The sequence below is a fragment of the Lycium ferocissimum genome, chromosome 2 (genome assembly GCF_029784015.1).
Source record: "Lycium ferocissimum isolate CSIRO_LF1 chromosome 2, AGI_CSIRO_Lferr_CH_V1, whole genome shotgun sequence".
In the NCBI taxonomy this organism is placed as follows: Eukaryota; Viridiplantae; Streptophyta; class Magnoliopsida; order Solanales; family Solanaceae; genus Lycium; species Lycium ferocissimum.
The window spans coordinates 60,389,087-60,402,067 of record NC_081343.1 but is presented as its reverse complement, the minus strand read 5'-3'; the positions used below and the strand labels follow the sequence as shown (position 1 = coordinate 60,402,067).

The following is a 12,981-nucleotide window of genomic DNA, read 5'->3' as shown; positions in this document are numbered from 1 at the left end:
TACAGTTGGCAGCAATGTGAAAAGAAGAATAGAACAAAAATTTTGGCTTCAGTTGCTGTGCACTTGTGGAACGAGAGTGCCGCAAAGATTTGCCATCTCTGAATATTTTTTGGCAGTCTTCGCCACTATTGTGACGCAAGGGTGGCGCGGGTCACAATATTTTTTTCGGTCCGAGTTGAATTTGATTTTTAAAAGTTCAGGCGTTTTGGTATCATATAAATACATACTTTACACGATTTTTACAGAATTATTGACCTAGAGTGAGCTTAGAGCAGCCGTGAAGGTCATAGTTACAGGGTTTTACCTTCTCTCCTCTGTAATACTCGTTTTTGCAGATGATTTATTGTTTTTTCTCCATGTCTATGTGGAGCTAAACTCTTTAGTTCTAGGGTTTGGGCTCAAACATGAAAGTTGACGTTTGATTTTCGTTTCTATCTATTGATTTCCACCTTTGAGTTGCTTTTATTTTCTTGATCTTAATTGTTTGATTATTTAACGAAATAGTTGAGCAAAGATCTGTGGCACGTGAATTGAACTTGAAAGAGCGAATTCACGTACGTAATAAGAATAAATAGAGTTTGTTCGATTAATCGTTTCGCTACTGAGTATAGAAATATACCTTTAGCCCTACTTAGTTAGTTACGGAAATATAAATGCGTTCTTGTTATTTCTGGCGATCATAGAAATATAGACGTTAAGAATAATAGCTACAGGCTTGTGAGTAGTTCGAAAGAATATCATAAAATTAACATAAACCCGTCAATCAATAACTCAGGAAATTGATAGGTAGAACAGTTTGAAGACTCAACTTGATTGGTAGTGGTCACAGCCCTAGATCTATCTCTTTTACGATAAAAATATGCTCTTTTTTAGTTGAAGTTCATTATTTGTTTTCTTTTACTTTTAGTTAGTTTATAAATATATATTTGAATTTTATTTCTTGTTTTTAGATAATTAGCATTAGTTTAATTTAGTAAACGGTTAATCATAAGTCCCCGAGGGTACGATATCTAGACTTTAAATCCTATATTACTTGTACGATCACGTATACTTGCGTATGCGTTTGGGAGCAACAACGGACACGCAAAAGAGTGAGACACAAGAAACGTAACCCCTCAAGATGGTTTAGAAATTAAGATGTTTTAAAAAAAAAAACTCAGTACTAATTTGGTGACGATATTGCTGAAGTGTGACTCTAATACCACGTCAATGTGTATAACATATTAGTCGAAAAAATTAGCTCTGGTTGATAGTTGTAGCTTAGACAAGGTGGTCAAACGATTTGACATTGTAGACTTGTTAGTAGAGTAAGTAAGCAGAGAACCTCAATCCAAGTTAAATCTCAGGCGAGACGAGAAATGTCAAGTTATAATTAGCAAAAATAGATGCACCTCACCTCTAAAAGTTAAGGGTTTCTGATGAATTACTCACGCTTCTATCATACTACAATAAGCTACAGACCTACATTTTACTTATGAAAACAATTTTAGTACTGCAAGATATACTTTGCGACCTCACACGCATAACGTTTTAGTAATACATTCTCCTCATAATGGAGTTGGGGAAAAACAAAAAAAAACTTCATCAATCGCCTGATCTAATGAGCCTCTTCAATAACACCCCCTCGTCTGGAAAAAATGAGTTTGACCAAACTGGAGAAATAGTTACTGCTAGAGGAAAGGGAATCTTTCGAACCTTCTTTGCCACTACGCTGGAAGTTTTTCTTGTATTAATGGGACTCAACAATCAATAGATATATACACTAAAAAAGTTTGCACAACATAATTTTCTGCAAAAAAGGATTCAAATAACCACCCCTTGGCCAATGTGGCTACACCGTTGCCTTGACAAATCTTTTGAAAGAACAATTTTCGAGCCATTCGAAACCTGAAGGGTTGGGAGATGGGAGAGCCGGGAGCATCTACATGCACATGCATAGACACAGAACACAGACCAGCCGTCCAAGAAGTAAAAAGTAATGCAACTAGATTGCACATTTAACTGGTCCACTATAGTTCTAAGCTTATAATGTCTGCTGATGCAAATTGAGATTTAGGCGTCATACAACTCTGCTTTATCCATTGAGCAGCAAAGGTGTTGGAGACCAACTCTTTATCAACATTAGCATTGTACCAAAGCCACTTATTTCAAAATGCGGACTACTGCCAAACCAACAGCAGATATAGAGACAAGGGTACCTATGCAATATTTTATAACATCATATTTTGCAGCTTCCAACTGAGCCCTTAGTGCATGAATTTCCTGGGATAACATAATTACATACAAAGGCAGAAAGGATTAATACAATTTACCAGGTATCAAATGTCAATGTAGAGTTACTTATTACACTCACTCGGTCAAGTTTGTTAGTGAGGTTAGCAGTTTCTTGATTCTGTTCTGCTAGTTCATCCCGGATTCTCCTGCACAGAAAGCACAACAGTCGGCACTAGTAAACAGCTGACTAACAAGTAATCAACAATCATACTACTAATGATTTTTGCAACAACTGGCACCTTAATCTACAAAGATACTGAAGATAACGCACAAAATGGAATAGAGACAGTAACTTCTTACCCCCTTTCAAGATTGAGATCCAACCTATGGCCAGCAGTTACTTTGTCAATTTCATACCTGCAAATAACCCAAAACAAAGACCAGAGAAAAAATCACAAGTTTCAAAACAAGCACACTGTAATACCAAAATGGTACTAAGAAAATATAGTTTCTGAAAGGCCAACCTCAATTCGCTGCGCATCTTTTCTATGTCACTTTTCAGTTTTTCAATTTCATGTTGCAGTAGAGAAAAGTGGTTCTCCTGGATCACCGAATGAATGAAGCATGAGTCATTTTACAAGTTTAGACACCCATGAATCAACATGAAAGAAAAAATTGGTGCAATGTAATAGACATATAGAATAAAGAGGTTTACTAATTTACGTGTACTAGTACCATCTTTGTACATATCCATGTAAAATCCGACGCATGACTCACATGATCTCATATCTTTTTTTTATTTTTAGTCAAGCACAGGATGGCATAATGCTAATCACATATCTGCGAGATTATTGGAGTTATTGTAAGAAGAAAACCTTGATTCTTCGTTGTAGTCACAAGCAACAAATGGGATAAAATCGCCACTGCTTCACTTTTCAGAAGCTTTTTTCCCTTTAGTAGCCTTTTCAAAAATGTTGTGCATAAACAATCACCATTTCAAGTATTCCATTGCATGCAGAACCCACCAAACCACACTCACTGGATTTTCATGCGCCACCACTCACAACCAGAAGCCTCTGGAGTCCGTCGCTGAACGCCTCACACACAGACATAACATTCCACTATCCTACAGATCAAATTCCCTATTCCATCTTATTTCCACAGCACTTCACATTCACTACCACCTCGTGTCTTTGGGATAGAATATTTTGTTCATAACTTGACCCTTGGGAAGGACAAATTAACACGGTGTGCTTCAAAGTGTGTAACTAGGTTTATTACTTTGATAAGTTAGTTCCAGGTTATTTTTGAGCTCAGGAGGGATAACATGGCTATCTGTCTGATCCAAAATAGAACTTCATGCCTGCAGATGTCACTTGGTCTTTAACTCGCACTTTCTTTGTGTATTCTCGAAGCAGCATAGCATCTCTGCAATTTCACTTGTGCCCCATCTTAGACTCCCTCAACGTAAATCTCTACCATCGGATCAACCTCCCGCAGAACCACACCTCTTGACGTACCCCATCTTGGCAAATTACACCTACTTCAAAGACTCACGCCTTGCACCAAATCCTTTCATTGCCACATGTATTGCCATCTTCATCACCTCTTCGCTATACGTTAAAAAGGTTCTTCTGAATCAAGTTTCGAAGTTCGTAGAAAAGAACTTTCTGGCATGTACCTTAAGTTCTATTTCCTTTGCCTAATGCAGATATTGATAGCAGTTCAAACAGCTATTTAAACAACAGTCAAATGCTAATGTAAAGTGGACTATTGGGAAAAAGAAAAAGTTCATACCAAGTACAATGACAAACGATACCAACTAACGCGATTACTAATCCAAAACTCAGTATCTGCAGATTCACTAGCTATTTTTGTGTGGTGATACATTTTAAGAGATTAGATTCATGTTACTATACACAGATCGAGATGTAGATGACCTTTTGCAACATGAACCCAGACATTACACCAGAACAGCACTAGAACAGGTGGAGTACCTATATATAATCGTTCTGTTAGGTATATTCTTCATTAAACATTTTAGATAATACTATCAGCATACCACTTAAACAACCTGAGATTGGCTCATTACAGAACAGACTGATCTCAAGTATTAAATATATATAGATAACTCCGCTTTTTGTTTTATGATCATACTATTATTTTTATTTTTTTAATTACCTGGTGTCCGGGCCAGCTTAGGCGCACCTCGACTAATTCCACAGGATACCTGCCACCTCCCACCAGCAACAGGTACCAGGTAACTCTGTCCACCAAGGTCAGGACAGATGGGAAGAAAAAACCTAAGTGTTTTTGTCTCTGCTGGGATTTGAACCTAAGACCCCATGGTTCTAAACCCACTTCATTGACCACTAGGGAAAGGTCTAGTATATGTGGTTGGACATAAGGATATTTAAGAACCCTACAGGACAATTTGACACACAATTTTGATAAAATAGTCATATGTGATACACATCTGAAGTACCTGCAGAATGTTCTTATCTATTAAGAAAAGGAATAGGTATCAAACTTAAATATGCAGAAAATGTGAATATATAAAAGGTGAATTTAAATATAAAACTAATGGCTTTTACAAATATTGATAGACTATTTGGATTCTGAAAAGGGAAACAACCAAAAAAGAAAAAGAAAAACACTGCCTTAGAACTCATTAATAATAAGAAAAAAAGAGTGTAGAAGAAATTGTGAGATTTCTTATACATTAACAAGATAGAAGGAAATTTTCCTATTTACTTTCTTTAATATACATCAACACAACAAGCACTAACAACCAGCTTTGGTTGGCTGAAAGTGACCAAAGCAAAACTTAAATTCTTTAACCTTGGTAAACTCAAAACATGTTTGTTGAAATAGTAACTAATAAAAGAAGATAGCTCAGTCAAAACGCAATATATGGTTCTAGTTCCATCATCCCAAATATTTTTCAGAAAAAGGGGTTGATAAAGATGTAATTCAACTTGCAATGGTAGTGAAAACAATCCTTTTCGAATGAATTTTTCCATTGGTTCTTTGTGACGTCACTGCAGAAGGATGAAACTAGAAGGTTGGCCTAATCTGGAGAGTATTTCAACTATTACACGGCATTTGATGCATTCTCTTGAGTATTTCAAGACTTGCATGCATCCCCAGTTCAATGAACAAATGATACAGCCTCAACCAGCTATGTCGATTATGATGACCAATGAATAGATTGCATAGCTAGTCTTTTCATTCTCAAATTATTCAGTTTTGGCAATTTACTCATGAGAAGCAAGAAAGTTAAGACTCTCAAAGGCAGTCTAATGACTTGCAGAAATTCATACCAACTCTTCAGTTGGCACTTCAATTCTATTGACAACTATTTATGAATCCTTCTTGCTTTTACATCCATCGTATCAAGTCCGGTTCAAACTAATCACTGACACGACTAATTCATCAGGGAAAAAAAAGTTAGTTGGGCCTTGGAGGACTAACAGTGGAACTGCTAGGTTTGAGCTAGGAAATAAAATTGGCATATTTTCCCAATTGAAACATGTGAAGGAACCAATGCAAGACTATAGGATCAGCTGGACCAGGGGCGGATTTAGTGCCAATATATATATATATATATATTATGCACATATTTCCTCAAATTGATCTAATATTATCTGCGGGCTCCCATGCACCAAGAAGGTTGAATGGTGCACTTGATTGAATGTGAGTTATTACCTAGAGGAACAGGGATTGAGTCCCACTTAATACTTTTTTCTCCTCTCTTTAGTGGTGCACTCTTTTTATAGAATCCTAGATTCGCCTCCGAGCGGGTCCTTAGCAATTGATGCAACTTTTACCAAAATATAGAATGACAAAGGAGAAAATTTTCCACCAACAGTACGTCTTTATCAAAAGGGGCAAGTAAATTCCGTCAAGACCAACCAATGAAAAAGTAAATTAGCCATACTCAATGCATCAAAATGTGAATGCACAGATTTCACAGTGAAAAATTCATACCTGAGAGCTTTGAACTTCAGACTTAAATTTGGACAACTTGGATTCTTGAATCATCTCAAGCTATAGATAAAACAAAAGTCACATTAGTATAAAGTTTAAGCTAAATTATTACAAAGACCAAATTAGACTCACTCTCTGCAACTCTCCTTTAGAAACAAAATTCTGAGCTACATTTTCCAAACTATCATTCAAAACTTGAGTAATAGCAGCAGTAATAGCCTCGGCTTGCTTCGTAGGCACCCCTTGTCCTTCCAGTTTTCTCACCTAACAAAAGAACAAACACTAATTCATTCTTGGTCCAATTCAAAACTAAGAAAATCAATTATGTTCTTCAATTTCAATTTCGTAATCTTAGAAGTATGAATTAAAAACCAAGTAACAAGCCAAGATTTCAATTTGTTTGTCTCGTTCTGACTCGGCAGGAAGTTTAAGAAAGTAAAAAGAGTCCCTTTAGTCATAGGCTTAAACATGTCATGTTGTGGAAAGTTGAGTTGGTCAAAAAAGGAATGAGACATTTTTGTTAAACGAACTAAAAAGAAAAGCAAGATGAACAAATTTAAAGAGAGAGTATTACAAGAGCTAGAGTGTCGACGAGGAACAAGCGTTTGCCGTTGAAAGCACGGTTCGAAATGAATCGGTTGGGCCGGGCCAGAGCTCCCAGTTTATGTCCGAAATATCCGACCCGTTTACATGCGGCCATTCCAATTTAAAACAAAGCAATCGTCTTTGTTGAACAAGATTTGACTTATGATAGTTGAAGTGGTACTGAACTTGTGAATCAAAAAGTAACAAGGTGAATGGTTTTCTAATCAAGGAACACGAAATGACCACCTTTTTCTTGGAATTTGTGAAATACTTAAGGTTTCTTTATTTGGTTATGGTTTTTAATGTTTGAAGCTTTGCTTGCTCCTCCTTCCAGCTTCCATTTTCAGCAAGGTATTCAACCGCCACCAATTTTACTTCGTGTTATTTGGATCCTTGTAATAAGTTTGCTTGTAAGAGAAGGGAACTTTCCCATCGTTACCAACAAATAAAATTGTTTTTCAGAAAAATAGCTTCCTAAAAAATTTCTTGCGGATATAACCGGTGTGACCCAAAAAAAAAATGGAAAAATCCTTTTTGTGAAAATGTCTTTAGGATTTAGTTGTAAATGAAATAATCTTTTCATAATGTTCAAAAATAAACCTGAACTATCGATTTTTGACGAGTTTTCTACTTGATTTACAAGGTGTGTTGATTTTGTATTTAAACTATCATCAATCATTTATCAAGACACATTTCAACTATTAGTTGTTCTCTTTTCCTACATGACTAGTTGAGGCTGATAATGAAGTGTGTTTTGATAAACAATTAGTGATTGGTCAAGTAGGACACTCGCACACCTAATCGTCCAAATAGAAAAAAGTGATAATTCATGTGTATTTTTTATCATTACCTCTAAAATATTTATTGAAGATTGATAGTAATGTCAGCTAATCCTACCGTGTTTTACATGATACTCCTCCTTAAACCTGTAAAAGTTATGCACAACCTAAAGAAGGTCTGATCCTTGTTGACGAAGTGGCTTATTTACATGAAAATCATTAAGGAATATGCTCTTTCACGCAGTGTTTACTCAGGAAAGTCACTGCAGGAATGTGTTCATCCTAACTTATAGCGCAGAATAATGTGGATAATGAACGGATTCCCCGGACAAAAGAAAGGCAACAAGTTTCAGAACTAGTATATACATATCTATATGTTTTTCCACCTTGCAGCGAGGATCCCAGCAAAAATGCCCAAGGAAATGAGAATCAATACCATTAGAACTACCTATGACTCAACCACATTATATGCTCAAGTGCGTCGTGACCAACATTAATGAATTCCTTTGCATTTCCTCAACCAACAAGATAACCAGTTTATACAAAATATTACAGAACACTCCTGGTCAGAGCTAATTAGGTGGCATGCCTTCAATAGCTATGAATTTAACCAAACACCAAAATGAATCTCGAAATACACATTACAAGGTTTTCCTTTTTAACCTATTACAAGACGAATGAAGCAAAAGTAATTATTATTTGGTGAAGCAACTTTCAGGTCAATGGTCATTTATCTATTTCAGGATTCAAATCCTATTTTGGGCGCCGATAAAAGATGTCATCAACACTTTCTTTTATACGGTTTCCCACTTTCCGCAAGTTCTTGGCAACCCCATTTGCAACCAAGTTAGCATTCCTGGTGAACCTGTATTTCCAAGGGAACAAATATCATCTTTGTTATCAAACAATTCTATACAGTGCATCGCTTGAAGCAGATATCATGTATCAAAATTCAAACACAGCTTGCCTGGTAAGGAACTCATCACCGGCTGAGTTAGTAGGTTTATTTGATCGAGGCTGTGGAAGTCGATGTCCATCTTTCAAATTTTCTTTTAAAGAAAGCAGAAGAATAAAATTAGGATGCTAATGATCAAATCAATACATATGAGCGTAACATTCCAAGTAACTGCAAGAAACAATGAGCATTACAGAACAAGATCCCTGAATTACATTGCATATCAAATTATGAGCAACTACTAAATAATATGCCACATTTAGAGGTTTTCATTTGCTAAACAGCTAACACATTATACCAATAGCACGAAACGCATGGAAGAGCAACAATAGTTGCACATGAATTATAACACAAAGAAGCCAGAGAAGATATGTTTGAATCAAAACGGAATAAGATATCTAACATCCTGCCATACTTTTCCTTTTTTTAATAACCGTGGTGCCCGGACCAGCTTGCGTGCACCTTGACTAAACGAAACACTGTCCATAGCTTTGCCAAGCAAGATTAAAATGGCAAAGTTCCAGAAAGGAGAGCTAGACACTTGTATATTCTGTTTCAGCTACATCTAGATTTATAAAACTGCAAGTAGAATTTATTAGGTATTCTTTAGAAGGGGAACAGGTGCTTGTAAATTTATTATTATATTTGTATGTCCATCAAAGACAAAGTGCAGGAGGAGTAGACAAGGAGATCATTTATCTCCATCGGTCTTCTTGTTTGTAATGGAAGCTTTAAGCAAGTTAATGTAATGGAGGGCATGTAACCAGGTTCATAAAAGGGTACCAGAGGTGAGGAAATACCTTTCTGATGAAAAGAGTGAGGAGATATCTATATCGCATCTTTTCTTTGAGGGGTGGGTCACACCTTATATCTTGGTGAAACTCAGAAAAATGTTTGGTAGAAGATGTAAAATAGTTGAGCTCCCTACTAAGTATTTCAATCTTCCTCTTAGCGGTAAGTTCAAAGAGGGCAAACTTTGAAAGTCAGAAATCTCAAGATCTATAAGGTTCTCGTGGCTTGACTTTTGGTGAAGAGACACGACTTTAACATGAGTTCCCTATCTATAGGCAATGGTTGCAAAGGGTGTAGGACAATGTGTATGGGATGATATTTTTAGAAGGTGAATACAAGATTCCACTGTATGAAGTGGAAAATTTCCAGCACAGCTTAATAGCTACTCATACTTTAAAGAAGGTCTATAAGATCTTATGAAAAGAATCATCTTCAAATTGTTTCTCTGTTAAGTCATACTGTAGTTACTTAACATTACCAGTTTCCAAAAGAAGTCATACTGTAGTCACTTAATAACTGGTGGTAGCTCAAGGCCCTATCAGATTCACGACGAGAAACAACAAATCCCCAAGAGAGTGATTTTCTTTACATGATATGCAATGTGCAGCAATACCAACAACAGAAAATAAAATAAAGAGAGGATTGTCATGAATTGATGTTATGTTTGGAAGGCAAGAAGAAGATGTGGATCACATCCTACCACACTGTAGCATTGCCTAATAAGTGGTCACAATGTTCCCCATTTTCAACATACAATGGCTGCTCCTAAAATAATGGTTGAAACAATGACAAGCAGGACGATGAATAAGCTAGGCACCAAAAGAAAAAAGCTTTGAAGACCCAACCCTATGTATGTTTTTGAATGGAGAGTGATGACCATAAGAACTTTTGAAGGAACCGAGATTTAATCCTAGTAATCAGAAACACTCTTATTTATTGATATAAAGAGGAAATCCCATGTTCCATGGATAGTTGGCTGGACTCTTATACTTATAAACACTTTGTGCATCTAGAACCATCTTGGTATATATCAATAAGATTTACTTGAACTATGAAAAGCAGAGACCAGCACTGCAAACTGGTTCAATAATTCTGCATCAGTAGTACTTTATCAAAAAATTCTGCATCGGTAGTTTTTTTCTTTGTCTGAGGAAAAAAGCTCTATGATGCCGAACCTCAAAAGGTCAAACCAGCCACTCCATTCTGGATGCAAAACATTGAATTCAATAACCTTGATCTTGTGGGATGCCCATTATTTTATTTATAATACAGATTCCAAGCTTAAAGCAGTGATTGTACTTTAAACTGACAAGAATAAAAACGTTCTTCAGCAACATATAAAAAAGTAATTTTGATTTTCAACGAGGATTTGTTGATAAAGAATATTTCGGGATTTTTTACTTTAAGAAAGACAAAGGAAATGCAGTAGGTTAAAACGAGAATATACTTTCACCAAGTATGTAATTAATTATTAAAAAATGTTACTGGAAATTTAAACATCAAGAAACTGGAACTAGAACACATTCCTATGTAACAAATCTAGACATCCATATGAAGCAGTAACGCCCTAAACACATAGGCAATAGCATATAAGCATAGATCAAATAGATTTTTTGGCGTGGAGAAAATGAAATCAAGGCAGTCACCTTCTCTGTTATGAGCATGAGCAGGAGCAGGAGTATGGCCAGGAGATGTATCAGCTGAAGCAGGTCTTTTATCCACCAAAACCTATGGCATGTTGTCTATGTTAGTTCAGCTGAAAAAAATAAAAAATAAAAAAAACTTGGGAGTACCCAGAAATGATGATACAGAAAAGACGAAGTTATTCAGGGCTATATCTTACTGTATATACTCTTTGAAAAGGTTAAATTGCATGTAAACAAAATACTTTGGTCTGAAGAGGAAAGTAAAAGACAACTACGATCAGTTACACTGTATCTGTAACTCATTATAAGCATGGCACCTCCAGCAGAAATAAATTGCTTACTTCACCATACTTATCCTACAACACATCATAACATGAAACAAGGCATGAAGCAAATTTAAAAACAGAAAGAGGAGAATGCTAACCTCAAGGCCAACACAGACGGGCAATTCTGTTTGTGCCTCTTGCGCATCAGTTGATCGAGATTTCTGATCCAAGTAAACAGAATAACCGACACAAGCATATCTAAAATCTGTAAGGCTCCGACCCTCTTTTGAAGCTTCCTTCTCAGATTCACCAACAATATATCGAGGTACTTATTATCAAACATCAAAACCAGTCTCAGCACATACTCAATACGGGGTCTAAGTTTTAAAATGCAAAAAATGGTAACAATAAAGCAGAACATTCAATGCATAATTAGATACAGTAGCAGAGATCTATGCACCAGCAACTAAGAATGTTAAGTCAAGGAATTTTAGCTTCCTGTTTCCCCAAGAAATATTTTTCAGAAAGATAGTCCATATAACATGGAATAACTAGAGCAGAACTAATTTCACCTACCCAAAATGCTTAATATTTAGAGTATTACAGCATAAGTAGCATGTATTAATGACAATATTGTTGAGTTTGTCCCAGATGATGGCTAATTGTTCTGTTTATTATGACTTTGGGCAATCCCCGCCTCAATCCCTAGCTTTTGGGTTTGTTTGGCCTGACATCTAATTATTATCGTGGTATCAGAGCCAAACCCATGTCAATTCTTTGTTTACCCAATGTTGGAGCCCATATTATGGCGTCCACGCTCCTGTTGGCAAACCTGGAGGTGTGGGAGCGTTTTACTTTCTCATGGAGCCAAACCCATGTCAATTCTAATTACTTTCTCATGTAGTTTATAACATAGGTAGCATTGAAGATTGAACCCACAGTTAGACCAAATTGGATTAAAAACCACTAGTGCTACTGCTACAACTAGTTCGCCTCAATTCCAAACTAGATGGTAGGATGTATGAATCCTGGATATTTCATTCTGCTCCAGCACTCAATAATTTGCCTTTTAAAACCAATTAGGGATTCTCTAAAACTAGAATTTCTACTGAGCCATTAAAAATGAAGTAGTAATAGTTCACCAGTAAGCTGAGAAATTTCTCCATTTTGCAGCTGCAAATCTTTAATGAAACATAGAATTCCACGGAAAACAGAAAACAGGAATCACTTAATAAAATTAGCAAAAGAGATGCACAATAAGCAAGTAACAGTACATTTCCAGTTCAGTGTATTAAGAAGGAAAAGAAAAGGGTTAAACCTTGAGGAAGGGAACGAGTAAGGCCGAGACAGAGAGGATTGCGGGAATTGGATTTGAAAGTAGACGAATAATACAGACATCCTTTGCATGATTTCCCTTTATTCCCAGATGATGATACGCCTGCTCCGGCTTCTTTCATTGAATTTACGCTTTTACTGTTGCCGTCTTTTCCGACCGTATCATTCTCCTCCGCCATCTCCTACCTCGATTCAGATTTTCTCTTGCGCCTTTAATCTTTTTATTCTTCTTCCACGTCGGCTTAACCCTGGTGTGCTGCATCCATCGCGTTTAAATACACCTATTCATTTTATTTATTTATTTATTGCAAATGAGATTTACTTAATTCTTTTAAGGCTTAAGTAGTGAAAACACCCCCAAACTTAACGCTTTTTATAACTTTAGTTCCTGAACTATTGACACGCTTAAAAACACCCCT

General features: G+C 36.3%; 2 protein-coding genes across 2 annotated transcripts; both read right to left on the bottom strand.

Moving 5' to 3' along the window:
* Positions 1 to 1,696: 1,696 nt before the first annotated feature.
* Positions 1,697 to 7,268, bottom strand: LOC132046481 (protein FMP32, mitochondrial-like). Its single transcript, XM_059437120.1, has 7 exons — positions 6,779 to 7,268; positions 6,337 to 6,468; positions 6,205 to 6,264; positions 2,739 to 2,815; positions 2,575 to 2,631; positions 2,354 to 2,420; positions 1,697 to 2,262 (listed from the first exon to the last, which is right to left on the bottom strand). Exons 1-7 carry the CDS (start codon positions 6,902 to 6,904, stop codon positions 2,143 to 2,145), a joined length of 639 nt encoding a protein of 212 aa, XP_059293103.1. The 5' UTR covers positions 6,905 to 7,268; the 3' UTR covers positions 1,697 to 2,142.
* Positions 7,269 to 8,049: 781 nt separating this feature from the next.
* LOC132046480 (uncharacterized) lies at positions 8,050 to 12,705 on the bottom strand. Its single transcript, XM_059437118.1, has 5 exons — positions 12,546 to 12,705; positions 11,386 to 11,555; positions 10,962 to 11,043; positions 8,536 to 8,617; positions 8,050 to 8,433 (listed from the first exon to the last, which is right to left on the bottom strand). Exons 1-5 carry the CDS (start codon positions 12,682 to 12,684, stop codon positions 8,322 to 8,324), a joined length of 585 nt encoding a protein of 194 aa, XP_059293101.1. The 5' UTR covers positions 12,685 to 12,705; the 3' UTR covers positions 8,050 to 8,321.
* Positions 12,706 to 12,981: the final 276 nt, after the last annotated feature.